At 46.8% G+C, this 18,673-nt stretch overlaps 1 protein-coding gene across 3 annotated transcripts in view; it reads right to left on the reverse strand.

Moving 5' to 3' along the window:
• LOC140388118 (ATP-binding cassette sub-family C member 9-like) overlaps positions 1-18,673 on the reverse strand; it is a 299,102-nt gene that overhangs the window by 69,401 nt on the left and 211,028 nt on the right. For all 3 annotated transcript variants that reach the window (XM_072471781.1, XM_072471779.1, XM_072471780.1), the window contains one exon: positions 2,620-2,689. In XM_072471781.1, coding sequence (XP_072327882.1) covers positions 2,620-2,689 — 70 coding nt within the window. The remainder of the gene's footprint in view (positions 1-2,619; positions 2,690-18,673) is intronic.

Here is an 18,673-nt window from a genome sequence, read left to right on the forward strand (position 1 = left end):
ACGGGTTTGCAATCCGGGGTGAGGATTGCAAACAAGGACGGGGGTTGCACCTTGAGGGTTGCGAGGCCGCAGATAGTGAGTGGGGGTATTGGGCCGCCGAATTTGAAGGTTAGGCTCTGTAGATTGCACTGGAAGTCTAATCCCAGTAATGTGGGGGCACAGAGTTGGGGAAGGACGTAGAGCCTGTAGTTTTTGAACTCCCTCCCTTGCACCGTTAGGGTAACTATGCAGAAGCCTTTGATCTGTACGGAGTGGGATCCTGCAGCTAGGGAAATCTTTTGTGCGCTGGGATGGGTGGTCAAAGAACAGCGTCTTACCGTGTCGGGGTGGATAAAGCTCTCCGTGCTCCCGGAGTCGACTAGGCATGGTGTCTCGTGCCCGTTTATCAGCACCGTTGTCGTCGTCGTCTGGAGTGTCCGGGGCCGAGCTTGGTCCAGCGTCATTGAAGCGAGACGTGGTTGTAGTAGTTGAGCGTCTTCTTCGAACCCCGTGGAGCCGTCGACACTGGGGTCCGTTGTTGCCGTCCAAGATGGACTTTTTAGTGCTGCGAACGCCGTCTGGAAATCCTCTGCGTCTTCGATGAGAGAGAAAATCTCCGTGCTTAACCTCGAGTGCAGGACCTGTAGTTTTTGGTCTTCTGTGACCCGGCCGGTGGCCGTTCTGAGGTAGGCCTCAAAACAAATCTGCCAGTGCTTGAAAGCTGCTGCCGTGTTCACTGCGTGGGGGCTGATCCTCAGGCATTCCGTGATGATCCTGAGCTCCATAGTCCTTTAGTCACGCTTAATAAATTGTAGCGCACAAAGACTCCGAGAGACGAATAGAGTGAAGTCGATGAGGCTTTATTAAGCGTGACTGTTCCCCCGCAGTTCAGTAGTAGACTGCCTGCGGGGGAGGACTCCAGGTACTTATACTCCGCCTTCAGGGCGGAGCTAGAGGTCAACGTCCAACCAGGACCCGGGATCTGTCAGCCAATGACATCATGGCTTCACAGTCCCACATGACCCCTAATGCATACTACCACACATGGTTTGCTTGTTGAACAGCCGAGTCCCTTTCCGAATGCCACATGGTCATGAATACGCACATCGTAAAGGGTCTGCAGCTCTGTGCACAGGTCGCTTGTCCCAAGGTGGTAAATTCCAGATTGCTGTACAGCTGACACACCCGCACATCTTATGGGGAACATTGATCCCAAGGCAACAGTCGCCATTAAATATTCCTTTAATGGGCCTAGGAGGGACAGAAGTGCTAATTTCAGACTTATCTTGTTGGGGCTCTTGGCTCCATTGCCAGCAGAGCTGGGTGGAATGTGTCCAGTGCAGCCCAAAATCAGTACAAGCCTGAAATTAGGTCCTGAGCGCACATTAATGCCCACTCTCTGAAACAGATAGCTATCTAAAGGTCACCAGCCCTATCGTGAGGCCTTTATTGGCTCATTAATAGCAAAAAGATTTTGAACATTTTCTACCCTGTATTCCTTCATCTTCTTTATTTAAACTACCTCTATCTAAGGCAGTGATTCACATTACACAATAACAAAACACTTGAAAGCAATTCACAAAATGTTAACGCAGATGCAATTCAATACTGAATTAAGGCCATTTTTCTACATGACTCAACCCATTTTTAATGCTTAACCTTCAACATTGACATTTAAGAACATTTTCACTTCAAATCCCATCTTTATACGGACAGGCATTGGAAGGCATTAAGTGATCTACTGAAAGATTTCAATGGAGAAATGCTCAGTACAAATCAAAACTAGGAGCTGAATAATGTCAAGGAATTCCAGGAAATTATTAACAACACATCATCAGGTTGTGGTGATCTAGGTTTTCAGTTTGCAAAGCAATATAGAGGAAGATGTAAGTATTTGAGACTGTAATAATATTCTAGGCTTATAGTGCTAGCATTTGCATACCAACAGTTCTTGTTGGGGCTAGATTTAGAAATACATTAAAAAAATTTCTGCAAACCCCAATTACACATTTGATCGTCATTAAAATGGACCCTTTGACTGTGATTTAATCTGAAGACGAGTGGACAAGGAGGTGATCTCCAACCAAATGCTATTTCTGAGAGTGCTTATATTTACTTTGAAGCCCAAAGTAAAGTCAGGACAGCAGCTGTTCTCACGTTCCACAGTTTCATGCCTGCAGTGAACTCTTGAACATTGTGTCCCAATAATATCAGTTCATCCCATTTGTTTTGGGTAGCTTGAATATTACTAATGAACAGGCAACATTCAAGGCACAAAATAACATGTCTAGAGATTTTAACTGATTTGACCTTTCATGATTCCTACACGGCCATGTTGAATTAGCCATGGTTCAAATGCATGTTCCATTTTATTAAGGGCGTAGTGCTTCCCAATTGGAACAGGAGGAGGCCATCCTAAAGTCTGCACCACCATTCAATTGGATCATGGTTGAACTGTATCATAGCTGCATTTACCCAGACTGGGTATGCCACTTTATTGTTCTGGAAATCTATCTACCCTGCTAAATCCTTAATCATCTCAAATACCTTAATTAGATCACCCTTCAGTATTTCATACCCAGTTGTTGTCAAGTCCCCCCTATGTAACCACAGTATTCGCCAAATATTTAACGTTCATACCTGATCTATTATGTTTGTGTCGGCAGAGAAACGATTGAGAATTTGACCCAGAGGCGTTGAGTCAAAGAACCTGAAGAATTGGAAAACAAAGCTGACATAAGTAAACTATGCGTAAAAGCAAATTACCGCGGATGCTGGAATCTGAAACGAAAGAGAAAATGATGGAAAATCTCAGCAGGTCTGGCAGCATCTGTAGGGAGAGAAAAGAGCTAACGTTTCGAGTCCGAGGACACTTTGTCAAAGCTAACAGACAGACAAAGTGGGAAATATTTATACTGTGGAGTGAAAATGAAAGATGAGTCATAGCCACAGAAACCCAGGGAAACCGGGTGATAATGGCCACAGAAACCAAGGGGAAAGAGTGCTAATGGCAGTCCCCAGAGAGAACAAAAGATGTGAAAGGTCAAGCAGCAGGGAAACTAACATCAGGGGATGAACTGTAGATGTGGGTGGAGGGGAAGAGGGAAGCAAAGAGGAGAAAGGTGAAGGAAAGGTGGATAAGATTGGGTGGGGGGGGGGGGGGAATTAAATATATATTAAGAAAGAAAGAAATGGTAAAAGACACTTAAAATGAAATGGGATGAAAACAAATGGGTCGAGGTGGGGTAGAGCTCATCATCTGAAGTTGTTAAATTCGATGTTCAGGCCGGAAGGCTGTAGCGTGCCTAACCGGAAGATGAGATGTTGTTGCTTCAGTTTGCGTTGAGCTTCACTGGAACATTGCAGCAGGCCAAGAACAGGCATGTGGGCATGGGAGCAGGGTCTTTTGTTAAAATGGCAAGCAACAGGAAGGTCAGGGTCCTGAATGTGCACAAACCGCACAATGCGCACAAACAATGCAAAGCTCAAAGTGTTGATAATTGCAAATATACAGCCTCAAAATGCATAGATATATAGATACATAGAAGATAGGAGCAGGAGGAGCCTTTTGGCCCTTCGAGCCTGCTCCACCATTCATCACAATCATCCCTGATCATCCAACTCAATAGCCTAATCCTGCTTTCTCCCCATAGCCTTTGATCCCATTCTCCCCATGTGCTATATCCAGCCGCCTCTTGAATATATTCAAAGTTTTAGCATCAACTACTTCCTGTGGTAATGAATTCCACAGGCTCACAACTTTTTGTGTGAAGAAGTGTCTCCTTATCTCTGTCCAAAATGGTTTACCCTGAATCCTCAGGCTGTGACCGCTGATTCTGGACACACCTATCACTGGTAACATCTTCCCTGCATCTACCCTGTCTAGTCCTGTTAGAATTTTATAAGTCTCAATGAGATCCCCCCTCATTCTTCTGATCTCCAGCAAGAACAATCCCAACCTAGTCAATCTCTCCTCATATGACAGTCCCGCCATCCCTGGAATCAGTCTGGTAAACCTTCGCTGCACTCCCTCGAGAGCAAGAACATCCTTCCTCAGTGAAGGAGACCAAAACTGCACACAATACTCCAAGTGTGGCCTCACCAAGGCACTGTATAATTGCAGCAACACATCCCTGCTTCTATACTCGAAACCTCTTGCAATGAAGGCCAACATACCATTAGCCTTCTTTACCGCCTGCTGCACCTGCATGCTTACCTTCAGCGAATGGTGCACAAGGACACCCAGGTCCTGCTGCACACTCCCCTCTCCCAATTAACAACCATTTAAGGTGGTAATCTGCCTTCCTGTTTTTGCTTCCAAAATGAAAAATCTCACACTTATCCAAATTATACTGCATCTGCCATTGGTTTGCCCACTCGCCCAACCTGTCCAGATCTTGCTGTAGGATCCCTCATCCTCGTCACAATTCACCCTCCCACCTAATTTGGTATCATCTGCAAACTTTGAGAGGTTATATTTTGTAACCCAAATTGCAGCACGTTAACACTGAAACTGATCTGAAAGTTAGTTCTGTGAAATCAAATTTTCATCCAAATCATTAATATATATTGTGAATAGCTGGGTCCCAGCACGGATCCCTGTGGTACCCCACTGGTTATTGCCTGCCAATTTGAAAAGGACCCATTAATCCCTACTGTTTGTTTCCTCTCTGCCAACCAGTTTTTTATCCACCTCAATACATATCCCCCAATCCCATGCGCTTTAACTTTGCACAATAATCGCTTATGCGGGACTTTGTCAAATGCCTTCTGAAAGTCCAAATATACCACATCGACTGGCTCCCCCTTGTCGACTGTACTGGTTACCTCTTCAAAGAATTCCAACAGATTTATCAACATGATTTAACCTTCATAAATCCATGCTGACTCTGACTGATCCTGCCACTGCTTTCTAAATGTTCCGCTATAAAGTCCTTGATAATGGATTTAAGCATTTTCCCCACTACCGATGTTAGGCTTACTGGTCTATAATTCCCTGCTTTCTCCCTACCTCCCTTTTTGAATATCAGAGTGACGTGAGCTACCCTCCAATCTGCAGGGACAGTTCCAGAGTCTATAGAATCCCGGAAGATGACCACCAATGCATCCACTATTTCCAGAGCCACCTCCTTAAGCACTCTGGGATGCAGATTCTCAGGCCCTGGGGATTTATCCGCCTCCAATCCCACCAGTTTTCCCAACACTATTTCTCTACTAATGTTGATCTCCCTCAGTTCTTCCCTCTCACTAAACCTTTCATTCTCCAACATTTCTGGGATCTGATTTGTGTTCTCATTTGTGAAGACAGAACCAAAGTATGTATTTAATTGCTCAGCCATTTCTTTGTCCCTTATTATGCATTCCCCTGTTTCTGTCTGCAGTGGGCCTACATTTCTCTTTACCAATCTCTTTCTCTTCACATATCTGTAGAAACTCTTAGTGTCAGTCTTTATGTTCCCTGCAAGCTTCCTTTCGTACTGTACTTTCCCCCTTCTTACTCAATCCCTATGTCCTTCTTTGTTGAATTCTAAACTGCTCCTAATCCTCAGACCTATTATTTTTCTTGGCCAATCAGAATGCTTCTTCCTTAGATCGGTTACTATTTCTAATTTCCTTTGTAAGCCATGGATTGGCCCTCTTACTCCCTCTGCTTTTGTGCCAGACAGGAATGAACAGTTGCTGTAGTTCCTCCATTCGTTCCTTGAATGTTTGCCATTGTCTATCCACTGTCATCCCTTTAAGTAACTCTCCCCAATCTATCAAGGCCAACTCATGCCTCATATCCTCAATAGTTCCCTTTATTAAGATTCACACCCTAGTCTCCGAAGCAACTACTTCACTCTCTATCCTGATAAAAAATTCTATCATGTTATGGTCGCTCATCCCCAAGGGGTCTCTAACAGCCAGATTGGCAACGATTTCCTTCTCATTACACAGTACCCAGTCTAAGGTGGCCTGCTCTCCAGTGGTTCCTCCACATATTGGTCAAGAAAACCATCCCGGTTGCACTCCTGGAATTCCTCCTCTACGGCATTGAGGCTAATTTGATTTGCCCAATCTATGTGAAGATTAAAATCACCCATGATCCCTGATATTCCCTTATTACATGCATCATTAATTTCTTGTTTCATGCCATTCCCAACCTCACCAGTGTAGTTTGGGGGTCTATATATGACATCCACTTGGTATTCTCAACTCTACCATACAGATTCCACATTGTCAGAGCTAATATCCTTTCTCACTATTATGCTAATTTCCTCTTTAACCAGCAGTGCCACGCCACCACCTTTTATTTTCTGCCTGTCCTTCCTAAATACTGAGAACCCTGGGACATTCAGTTCCCATCCCTGTTCACCCTGCAGCCATATCTCCGTAATCCCAATTATAGCCTACCCATTTATATCTCTCTGCGCAATTAGTTCATCCATTTTATTGCAATGCTAAGTCATTGCAACAATAGTTACAGAGTGAAAATTGCAGCATGTTAACATTGAAACTGCTCTGAAAATTAGTTTTGTGAAATCAGTTCCCGAAATGTCCAATAAAGGTTTTAGCATCACTCTTACAGCAATGATTCGCACAGATGTCATTGAACCGAAATACTAAACCACACAATATATTTTAGTTAAGACATTTAACCATGGGTGGAACTGTCCCTCCTCCCAACTGGTGGGTGCTATGCGGGAGGGAGCGGACAATCCCATGAGAACATGAAAACCAGTTTCCCAGCAGCAGGATTTGACGACAGAACTTGCGGTCCAGACCGTCATGGTGGGTGATGGCGGGATCACGGCGTACCGTTCATCCTGCCGCAGACCATCGGGAAGCCGTTTTGTATCCCCTTGACCCCATTCAAATTAACCCCTGACTGGCATTCCCTCCCCCACCATGTCCAATCATTGCCCATAGCGTTGGGATATCGTAGTGGACCGAAACACATCTGGACCAGTGTGGCGTGCATTTGTGGGGACTTACCTGGATGGAGGTCTGGGATAGCTCAGGGATGCTGGAAACGATGGAGGACACCAAAGCTGATTGGTCCCTAAGCACGACGTTGCCCATCGATAATGTAGGCCATCGACTGGGGGGAAAGTGAGCGGCAACATATGGTTGTGGTGCAGCGATGGTCTTTGTGTTGTGTGGGCAAGAAGATGGGGAGTAGAAGGAAGAAGAAGTGAGGCATGGGCGAAGGCCAAGATGGGAGGGGCAGGGGGTTATAAATGGGGAAAGAATTAAATGCTGCAGGGGGCTGAGATAGATGAGGTGGCTTATGGAGTGGGAGCATGCGTAGGGCAGTGGTAGAGTAGCGGCAGTGGAGTTGGGGGGGGGGGGCAGTAAGTGTACACAAGTGTGAACAGGCAGTGGGTGAGGAAAGAAAGGGTTCAGAGGGAGGGGTTTGTGATATTTACTACTGATTCCTAGGGGGCAAATTGAGGCAATTTGTGATTTGAAGGGATGGCAAGGGTTAAAGAGAGCATTGGGATCTTGTAGGGTGAGAAGGTGAGGGTCCTGTGATGGTGGGTGAAGGGGTGTCGAGGATTGTTGGAGGGCAGAGGGGAATAAATGCAGTTAATGGGGTTGGCAGGATAAGTGTGCATCTCTACAGTTACTGGGGCGTGTTCCTAGGCAAGGAAGGGGATGGTAACGCCAACCTGCACTGGACGAATGGTGTTGGCCAGGGTTGGGGGGTTAGGATGCCGGCATGGAGATCAAAGTTGATACCAGAAGGGCCAATGGTTATGAGGGGGGCCGGGGGGTGGGGGGGTGGGGGGGAGGGGTGGAGGATGCGTGTGAGGGGAGAGGGTGAAAGGTATTGGACTGCACCTCAAAAGTGACTTGCACCGTGGCTGCTCACATCTATCCAGTGCCTCCGGGTGGAGATGTCAAATGCTGGATGGGGCTTGGGTCGACTGGTGAACAGAGTGAAGGTCATCTCAGCTGGACAATTGAAGCATATAGTTCTCCTGTAACAAAGGCTTGGATGCTGAGGAGGGTGTAAGTGGCAAAGGTGCAGCTGGCAAGGCTCTTGGCAAAGATCGATGCCTCCCTGTTCAGGGGACATAGACTCAGCCTGGGTTTTTCTCTGAGAATATATGACTTTGATGGGTGCCTGAAATGTCTTCAAGACCTGGAGGGCTCTGGCTTATTTGGGTCTCCTGCTCTGGTGTATTTTCACCCTCTGTGGTCACAGAGGCCAAAGCTGAAGGAGGTCATGGACAAAGGAGAATCCAAAGGGCCGCACACCCTCAGAGTCCCGAGTGGAGATCCCAGGGGTCCCTGCTGCTCATCTTCCTTTTGGGTGCTTGAGGGTCCCTTGCTGACTACTTGAGAAGAAGGGACACCCAGATTGAGGTCGAGGTGCCCTGTCCTCTTGTATTGCCACTGTGATACCTCACCCCTAGATCGTGTAATGGGGTGCATGTCTGTACACAGCTTGGTCAAAAAGTGGCTGTTATGCTGGACAAGGGTCTCCATGGCATCTGCCACCCTCCCCATGGAGACCTCAATGCGCGTACATGTCAGTACCACCTCGTCACTCAGCAGGTGGACAGACAACTCATTATTATGTGTCATTCTATTGAGGGTGTCTGAAGCCTCTGCCTGATGCTTCCCCGCCTCTTGCTGCATCTCAAGCATCTTTCCTAGGAATGCTCCCAGAGGCTCATCATCTAACTCAGAATTTGCAGGGGCCTCTTTCCCAGCAGTTATCTGAGTGTCCATGAGTTTGGCTGTCCTCGTCTCCTCCTGCTGCACATAGGTGGCTGTGTGGTGACCACCAGAATGTGAGACCCTGTCTAAACTAGTTCTCATGCCCATTCAGTAGTGAATCTCTGGGCTGGTGCAGGGCGCAGGGGAATGTGGTGGCAGATCTACAAGTGCAATCTTGTTGTCACCCTCATCATCCTTGCTCTTCTGCAGTCTGGAGCTGATGGTGGAGTCGGACTCGGGGTTCGGTCTCACCCTCTTCTTGCTGGCACCTGAAATTGTGAGAGGAGAGAGTGAGTGGCGAAGGAATTGCCTCCAACATGACACCATGCCTGACTTTCTGGGTAGAGACATTAAGCATTGATCCTTACTGGATGGGGGCCGGTACCAACTCATCATCTCCCCATGCCTGGTCCCACTCTTCTCCTGCCAGCTTGGTAGCCCTCTTCGTTTGTGGTGTGAGCTGCCTGAGTTGAGCCAAGACCCCTCCCACCCTCTCTCTCTCATGCTTGTGCACTAATATATCCTGCGCAAGGAGCTTGCACGTTCTCCCGTGTCTGTGTGGGTTTCCTCCGGGTGCTCGGGTTTACTCCCACATTCCAAAGACGTGCAGGTTAGGTGGATTGGCCATGCTAAATTGCCCCTTAGTGTCAAAAGGTTAGGTGGGGTTACAGGGTTCCGGGGGAGTGGGCCTAGGTAGGGTGGTCAGAGGGCAGGTGCATTTCCGATGGGCCGAATGGCCTCCTTCTGCACTGTAGGGATTCTATGAGGAGAGAAAATGGTTTAGGAGCATTTGAGATGCTGGTGGCATATACATGCTGCCAGATCCACTGGCATACTGTATATCATGTAAAAGACACAATGCAGCTAGTCCACTAAGGTTCTTTGGCAACACCCACCAGAGCGATAAGCTCATGCAGGTGGAAGGGTAAGGCATAGGAGGCATAGAATCACCTCTTCCTTTGCAACCACAATATGAGTTGTCTGTGTGGCAGGGTTAATGAAGTGCAACTGCCTCTCTAACTGCAGACTACCTGGACTGCAGCATGGCTATGAGGCATCAATGCATCACATTGCATCTTTATGCCCTTTATGCATGGGCAATACAGGTGGTGGCCTGGCCACTGAGGTCCATATTCTAGTTCCCACCCTGTGAGCTGAGTTTGAGCAGTAAAGAATTCACTTACCCTGGCGGCACTGTTGTGGTCGTTCATCCTTTACCCCCACTTCAGGGCTGTCTTCTGGTGTCTGATGTTCACACTCATCATCCTGGCCACAGTGTGGAATAAAGCTGTAGCTGTTCAGGCACCTTTTAAATATGGCACCCAGATATGCCAATGGGGCACGTGACCTCTTGCCCGCTCCCCTTCTAAGAAGGTCAGAATACTATGACTGCATAATTAATGAGCCCATGCGATTTAGTGTGATTTCCCACTGGGCTCCATGAAGGGACATACTGCCTCTTCCTACCCCCACCATGGGACTTAGGTGCAGAGCCCAAAATCCCAGCCCTGAAAGCCAGGGTACCATTTTCTACCACGGGTGGGAAACTGGTTGAATGGAGGTCAACAGAAAGGAGAGTTGGTGTGTTCTATTTCAGGGCCGGCGCAGACAAGACGGGCCGAAGGTTTCTTTCTGTGCTGTAAAATCCTATTATCTATAATGGGTTCGACCCAGGCATCTGATCCACTGCCAGTTTATTGACAGAGAGGTAGATTCTGATTTTGTGTGATGGTGTAAAATGGATGACAATAAGTTGGCAGCCTGCTTTATGTCTCTTTTACTTCCATTGAAGACAATAGGAGTGGTGCAAGTCAGGTTACTGACCCACATTTTACACTATCTACTGTCATGATATCCACATCAGCATATCATGGTGCAATCACACACACACTGATGGACAGGTAGTTGGACCAAGCAACACACACATAACATCGCAGCCAATCACCAGTGAGAGCACACGCACCATAAAACAGGGAACACCACAGTTCCCGCTCATTCTACCAGGAGATAGCTCAGAGCACAGAGCTCACAGCGTGCCACTCAGACATAGACCATGTGCTGAGTGCCTCACCAAGATAGTGATAGGGCTGGGTCCACAGGTTAGCTGGTGAAGCACGAACCTAAACCAGCAGTTAGTAGTTGTCATTGTTTAAGACAATAAAACAGAGTTGTACCATCTACAGCCATGTTGGATCATTTGTGTATCAGACCACCCAACACGACACATACCTTGTGATGAAAACTAAAATTCCCATCCCCCTGCCTCCCTCCTTGTTTTTGACTATTGTATCTCATATTTAAACAGAACTAAGTTCTGCTAAAGCTAGAAATACATTCACAGAGGTACAATTTGGGAAGCACTGACACCTTTCTTCGGGTGTAAACTGGGAGCAACCCTGGCAAATGTAGCATTGGGAAAGCTATTTAGGCCCTTGTATATATTAATGAGGGGCGAAGGCCCATTTCATTGCCACGCTGGGAGATTTGCTGGACTTGCCCCACTCAGGAGTTTTCAATGGCCACCAACAAAAGGTAATTTTTTATTTTTAAGTATGTCTTTTTACGCATTCATGCTGGGCCAGGGGAAGGGGGCATTCTCTCCTGACTACAAAGACCCCCCCCCCCCCCCTCTCACATTGCTAGTTCTAACCCTCCCTCAAAGGACTTAACTTCAGGCCATTGTCTGCAAGGCAAATGGCCAAACACTCATCCTTTGTAAGCTGCCTGTGGAGGCACAATAGGCTTGGATAGATTGGTCAAATGATGGTAAAAAAAGATTGTGGACCAATCACCGTCCAGCCTTTGGCCTTCCTGTTGGAATGTGCCTTAACAACAACCCGTAACTAATTTCCTCCACCACCATCCTAGTGCTACAGTATATTGCTACTGTTATTTCAGTAAGAAAACCTGCAATATAGAGCGACAGAAACAAACGAAGGGGCAATTTGCCCCTGGTTACATTCGTATGATGACTTTATTGTGAAATGTCCTGAGCACTAAACAGGAATGCAATCAGGCAAAATTTTACACTGAGTCAAAAAAGCAAATAATAGGACAGGTGATCAAAAGCTGAGCTTGCTAACTTTGATTGGATGTATTCCTCGATGGGCTGAATGGCCTACTGCTGGTCCTAAGTTCCGAAGCTTTAAGGATTTCAAAGTTGCTAAAACTGATTTGCCTTGTGCCAGAAATGAAAAGGACATTTAACTGAGTTGTCTCTGGTAATTAGGCAGCAATTTAATAGAGATTGTGACTTACAGAACTCGGGGTTGAGGCTAGGTGGTGGATACATCAATATATTAGAAGTTAGATGCAAAGTGGATGGAGAAAGGTTTTCCATTGACAAGATCTTTGTTTTTTCCTCTTTTCTTTCATGGGAGGTGGGCATTGCTGGCTGGGCGAGCATTTGTTGCCCACACTAATTGCCTTTGAACCGAGTGGCTTGTTGACCGTTTCAGAGGGCAGTTAAGAGTCAACCACAGTTCTGAGAGTCTGGAGTCACATGTAGGCCAGAACGGATAAAGATGGCAGATTTCCTTCCCTAAAGAACATTAGTGAACCAGATGGTGTTTTAATTCAATGAAAGATGGTTTCATGCTCACTAGAAGACTAGCATAATATTTGAATTAATTGAATTCAAATGCCACCAGTTGCCAGTTGATTTGAACCGCTGGCTACAGCTCTGGAGTACTAATCCAATGATGTTAGCACTATGCCACGATCTCCCTCTTGCTGTAAATTCTACTTTCAAATAGTGCATGAAGCACACCAGATTGTAAAACTGATGTATTCTTGGAAGTCAGTTTAAGTCTCTCAAACTTTGGTCTAGATTTGAGATGACGAAGGACTTTTGGATTCTTTCCACTGTGTTCTACCAGATTTTTTCCTGATTTAAGCATGGGCCGCAACTCTCCGGCAGTTTACTGGTGGTGGGGTTCTCTGGTCCCGCCAACAGTTCATCCCCGCCCGTGGGTTTCCTGGTGGCATGCGGTGGTTTCAATGGGAAATCCCATTGATAAGCGAAGGGAATAGAGAATCCTGCCGCCAGCGATTAGCGCGCTGCCTCCCGTTGCCGGGAAACCAGGAGACCAGAAACTCCCGAGAATGGACAGCACGTGTAGCACAGTGGGCAGCACGGTAGCACTAGTGGGCAGCATGGTAGCACAAGTGATTAGCACTGTGGCTTCACAGCACCAGGGTCCCAGGTTCGATTCCCTGCTGGGTCACTGTCTGTGCGGAGTCTGCACGTTCTCCCTGTGTGTGCGTGGGTTTCCTCCGGGTGCTCCGGTTTCCCCCCACAGTCCAAAGATGTGCAGGTTAGGTGGATTGGCCATGATAAATTGCCCTTGGTGACCAAAAAACATTAGGAGGGGTTAGAGAGTTACAGGGATAGGGTGGAAGTGAGGGCTTAAGTGGGTCGGTGCAGACTCAATGGGCCGAATGGCCTCCTTCTGCACTGTAGGCGTCGAACGAGGGAACCGTGGTTTACCAAGGAAGTGGAATCTCTTGTTAAGAGGAAGAAGGAGGCCTATGTGAAGATGAGGTGTGAAGTTTCAGTTGGGGCGATGGATAGTTACAAGGTAGCGAGGAAGGATCTAAAGAGAGAACTAAGACGAGCAAGGAGGGGACATGAGAAGTATTTGGCAGGAAGGATCAAGGAAAACCCAAAAGCTTTCTATAGGTATGTCAGGAATAAGCGAATGACTAGGGAAAGAGTAGGACCAGTCAAGGACAGGGATGGGAAATTGTGTGTGGAGTCTGAAGAGATAGGCGAGATACTAAATGAATATTTTTCGTCAGTATTCACTCAGGAAAAAGATAATGTTGTGGAGGAGAATGCTGAGCCCCAGGCTAATAGAATAGATGGCATTGAGGTACGTAGGGAAGAGGTGTTGGCAATTCTGGACAGGCTGAAAATAGATAAGTCCCCGGGACCTGATGGGATTTATCCTAGGATTCTCTGGGAGGCCAGGGAAGAGATTGCTGGACCTTTGGCTTTTATTTTTATGTCATCATTGGCTACAGGAATAGTGCCAGAGGACTGGAGGACAGCAAATGTGGTCCCTTTGTTCAAAAAGGGGAGCAGAGACAACCCCGGCAACTATAGACCGGTGAGCCTCACGTCTGTAGTGGGTAAAGTCTTGGAGGGGATTATAAGAGACAAGATTTATAATCATCTAGATAGGAATAATATGATCAGGGATAGTCAGCATGGCTTTGTGAAGGGTAGGTCATGCCTCACAAACCTTATTGAGTTCTTTGAGAAGGTGACTGAACAGGTAGATGAGGGTAGAGCAGTTGATGTGGTGTATATGGATTTCAGCAAAGCGTTTGATAAGGTTCCCCACGGTAGGCTATTGCAGAAAATACGGAGGCTGGGGATTGAGGGTGATTTAGAGATGTGGATCAGAAATTGGCTAGCTGAAAGAAGACAGAGGGTGGTGGTTGATGGGAAATGTTCAGAATGGAGTACAGTCACAAGTGGAGTACCACAAGGATCTGTTCTGGGGCCGTTGCTGTTTGTCATTTTTATCAATGACGTGGAGGAAGGCGCAGAAGGGTGGGTGAGTAAATTTGCAGACGATACTAAAGTCGGTGGTGTTGTCGATAGTGTGGAAGGATGTAGCAGGTTACAGAGGGATATAGATAAGCTGCAGAGCTGGGCTGAGAGGTGGCAAATGGAGTTTAATGTAGAGAAGTGTGAGGTGATTCACTTTGGAAGGAATAACAGGAATGCGGAATATTTGGCTAATGGTAAAGTTCTTGAAAGTGTGGATGAGCAGAGGGATCTAGCTGTCCATGTACATAGGTCCCTGAAAGTTGCCACCCAGGTTGATAGGGTTGTGAAGAAGGCCTATGGAGTGTTGGCCTTTATTGGTAGAGGGATTGAGTTCCGGAGTCGGGAGGTCATGTTGCACCTGTACAGAACTCTGGTACGGCCGCATTTGGAGTATTGCGTACAGTTCTGGTCACCGCATTATAGGAAGGACGTGGAGGCTTTGGAGCGGGTGCAGAGGAGATTTACCAGGATGTTGCCTGGTATGGAGGGAAAATCTTATTAGGAAAGGCTGATGGACTTGAGGTTGTTTTCGTTGGCGAGAAGAAGGTTAAGAGGAGACTTAATAGAGGCATACAAAATGATCAGGGGGTTGGATAGGGTGGACAGTGAGAGCCTTCTCCCGCGGATGGAAATGGCTGGCACGAGGGGACATAACTTTAAACTGAGGGGTAATAGATATAGGACAGAGGTCAGAGGTAGGTTCTTTACGCAAAGATTAGTGAGGCCGTGGAATGCCCTACCTGCTACAGTAGTGAACTCGCCAACATTGAGGGCATTTAAAAGTTTATTGGATAAACATATGGATGATAATGGCATAGTGTAGGTTAGATGGCTTTTGTTTCGGTGCAACATCGTGGGCCGAAGGGCCTGTACTGCGCTGTATTGTTCTATGTATGTTCTATGTTCAATGGAGTTCTTTAGGGAAAGTGATCTAGGATCCAGGTCACTTTATACACATTGCTCCCTATCTGGGACTCTTGGATTACACTGTTCCTGAGGTGACATGCATGGTTGAGGTGACATGCTTGAGATAAGATTTTGAGTCCAGTCTTTCCATTATGATGCTTCAAATGCTTCTGGCCGCTACTCCTACCAGAGGATCTGCTGTCATGGTGAGTCACGCTCGTCTGTCTCACACCATCCTCACTAATCCACTGTAGCTCATCTGCAACTGCATCATCCCAACCACACTTTGTCCTCCAGAAGAGATTTCTATAGCTTTTCAGCTCTGAACAAATGGCTGAAATACTGCCTTTTTTTTCTGGAGTTCTTTTCACTCTTGCTATTTCAAGCACCGCATCCTTTGTTTTATGGTCTGCATGCAGATTTTTAACATATGCCTGCATCCACATTTCAGAGGGGAATGTTAAAGATCCCATAAGAGTGTCTGAAGAGCAGGGAGTTCTTCAAAAGTAATTCCTCAAATTCCGAAGCTAACATTCCTTCCAAAAAGAGAATTACCCACTTTGTTTTTAAAACTTTGCTTTGAGTCTTAGCATTTCAAAGTAATTCACTGTCTTTGTTTGCACTGAGTGCTGAATTTGGGTGCATTTGAGTGCTATAGTGAGAGTTTGGAGACTGAGGGATAATAAAGGTTCATTTTTATCTGAAGTCTAGTCTTTCTTTTATTTAGTTAATTAACGTAAACGTTGCTGTTTGGTTTAGAAGAAGGTGAATTTTCAATCAGCTTTAAACATAGGTTCTACTTGTAGCTACTTGCAGCTGGAGCTTGTTAATTAGTTAATTGGATTAGGCCAGTTTTCAGAGGCTAGATTCACAGTATAAATGTGAGCCAGCTACAGTGCAGACTTTGTTTGCACTGAGTGCTGAATTTGGGTGCATTTGAGTGCTATAGTGAGAGTTTGGTGACTGAGGGATATACGCGAGGAGGGAGTAAGGTGCTCCTTTCATTTCATTTCTTACATTTCCTCAAAGAGCGCGAAGAGAGCCGGGGGTTTACAGAGAGTGCAGCTGACTGGGAGCAGTGTCGTAGGGCGGAGTTCCAGTTGGTCCACAGGGCAGCTGTATTCTGGAAGGTAAGAGGAGATGGAGGCTAGGGCAGTTGCATGCTCCTCCTGTAGGATGTGGGTGGTGAGGGATACCACCGGTGTCCCCGCTGACTATACCTGCGGGAAGTGCACCCAACTCCAGCTCCTCAGAGACCGTGTTAGGGAATTGGAGCTAGAGCTGGTTGAACTTCGGATCATCCGGGAGGCAGAGGGGGTATTAGACAGGAGTTACGGGGAGGTAACCACACCCAAGGTATCGGACAAGAGTAGCTGGGTTACAGTCAGGGTAAAGAAAACAAACGGGCAGACAGTGCAGGGATCCCTCATGGCCATTCCCCTTCAAAACAAGTATACCGTTTTGGATGCTGTTGGGGCGGATGACCTACCGGGGGAAGGCCCTAGCGGCCAGGTCTCTCACATTGAGTCTGGCTCTGGGGCTCAGAAGGGAAGGGGGGGAGAATAGAAAAGCAATAGTGATAGGAGACTCAATGGTTGGGGGAATAGATAGGAGATTCTGTGGTCGCGATCGAGACTCCTGGAAGGTGCCACAGCCAGGGATGTCTCGGATCATGTATTCAGGATCCTTAAGGGGGAGGGAGAAGCAGCCAGAGTTCGTGGTGGACATTGGTACCAACGACGTAGGTAGGAAAAGGGGTGTGGATGTAATAAATGAGTTTAGGGAGTTAGGCTGGAAGTTAAAAGCCAGGACAGACAGAGTTGTCATCTCTGGTTTGTTGCCGGTGCCACGTGATAGCGAGGCTCGGAATAGGGAGAGAGTGTAGTTGACCACGTGGCTGCAGGAATGGTGTAGGAGGGAGGGCTTCAGGTATTTGGATAATTGGAGCGCATTCTGGGGAAGGTAGGACCTGTACAAGCAGGACGGATTGCATCCGAACCAGAGGGGCACCAATATCCTGGGAGGGAGGTTTTCTAGTACTCTTCGGGAGGGTTTAAACTAATTTGGCTGGGGAATAGGAACCGGATTTGTAGTCCAGGAACTAAGGTAGCCGATGTTCAGGACGTCAAAGCGTGTAGTGAGGCAGTGGGGAAGGTAACACTGACAAAGGAGAGTACTTGCAGGCACGGAGATGGGTTGAAGTGTGTATACTTCAACGCAAGAAGCATCAGGAATAAGGTGGGTGAACTTAAGGCATGGATTGGTACTTGGGACTACGATGTGGTGGCCATCACGGAAACCTGGATAGAAGGGGGGCAGAAATGGTTGTTGGAGGTTCCTGGTTATAGATGTTTCAATAAGATTAGGGAGGGTGGTACAAGAGGTGGGGGGGTTGCATTGTTAATTAGAGACAGTATAACAGCTGCAGAAAGGCAGTTCAAGGAGGATCTGCCTACTGAGGTAGTATGGGTTGAAGTCAGAAATAGGAAAGGAGCAGTCACCTTGTTGGGAGTTTTCTATAGGCCCCCCCAATAGCAGCAGAGATGTGGAGGAACAGGTTGGGAAACAGATTTTGGAAAGGTGCAGACGTCACAGGGTAGTAGTCATGGGTGACTTCAACCTCCCAAATATTGAGTGGAAACTGTTTAGATCAAATAGTTTGCAAGGGGTGGTGTTTGTGCAGTGTGTCCAGGAAGTTTTTCTAACACAGTATGTAGATTGTCCGACCAGTGGGGAGGCCATATTGGATTTGGTACTTGGTAATGAACCAGGGCAAGTGATAGATTTGTTATTGGGCGAGCATTTTGGAGATAGTGACCACAATTCTGTGACTTTCACTTTAGTAATGGAGAGGGATAAGTGCGTGCAACAGGGCAAGGGTTACAATTGGGAGAAGGGTAAACACGATGCTGTCAGACAAGAACTGAAGTGCATAAGTTGGGAACACAGGGTGTCAGGGAAGGACACAATTGAAATGTGGAACTTGTTATGTATGTCCCTGTCAGGCAGGGAAGAGATGGTCGAGTGAGGGAACCATGGTTGACAAGAGAGGTTGAATATCTTGTTAAGAGGAAGAAGGTACTTATGTAAGGCTGAGGAAACAAGGTTCAGACAGGGTGCTGGAGGGATACAAGATAGCCAGGAGGGAACTGAAGAAAGGGATTAGGAGAGCTAAGAGAGGGCATGAAAAATCTTTGGCGGGTAGGAGCAAGGAAAACCCCAAGGCCTTTTACACATATGTGAGAAATATGAGAATGACTAGAGCGAGGGTAGGTCCGATCAAGGACAGTAGCGGGAGATTATGTATTGAGTCTGAAGAGATAGGAGAGGTCTTTTCTTCAGTATTTACAAATGAGAGGGGCCATATTGTTGGAGAGGACAGTGTGAAACAGATTGGTAAGCTCGAGGAGATACTTGTTAGGAAGGAATTTGGGCATTTTGAAAATCTTGAGGATAGACAAGTCCCCTGGGCCTGAAGGGATATATCCAAGGATTCTATGGGAAGCAAGAGATGAAATT

Source organism: Scyliorhinus torazame, chromosome 13, assembly GCF_047496885.1.
Source record: "Scyliorhinus torazame isolate Kashiwa2021f chromosome 13, sScyTor2.1, whole genome shotgun sequence".
In the NCBI taxonomy this organism is placed as follows: Eukaryota; Metazoa; Chordata; class Chondrichthyes; order Carcharhiniformes; family Scyliorhinidae; genus Scyliorhinus; species Scyliorhinus torazame.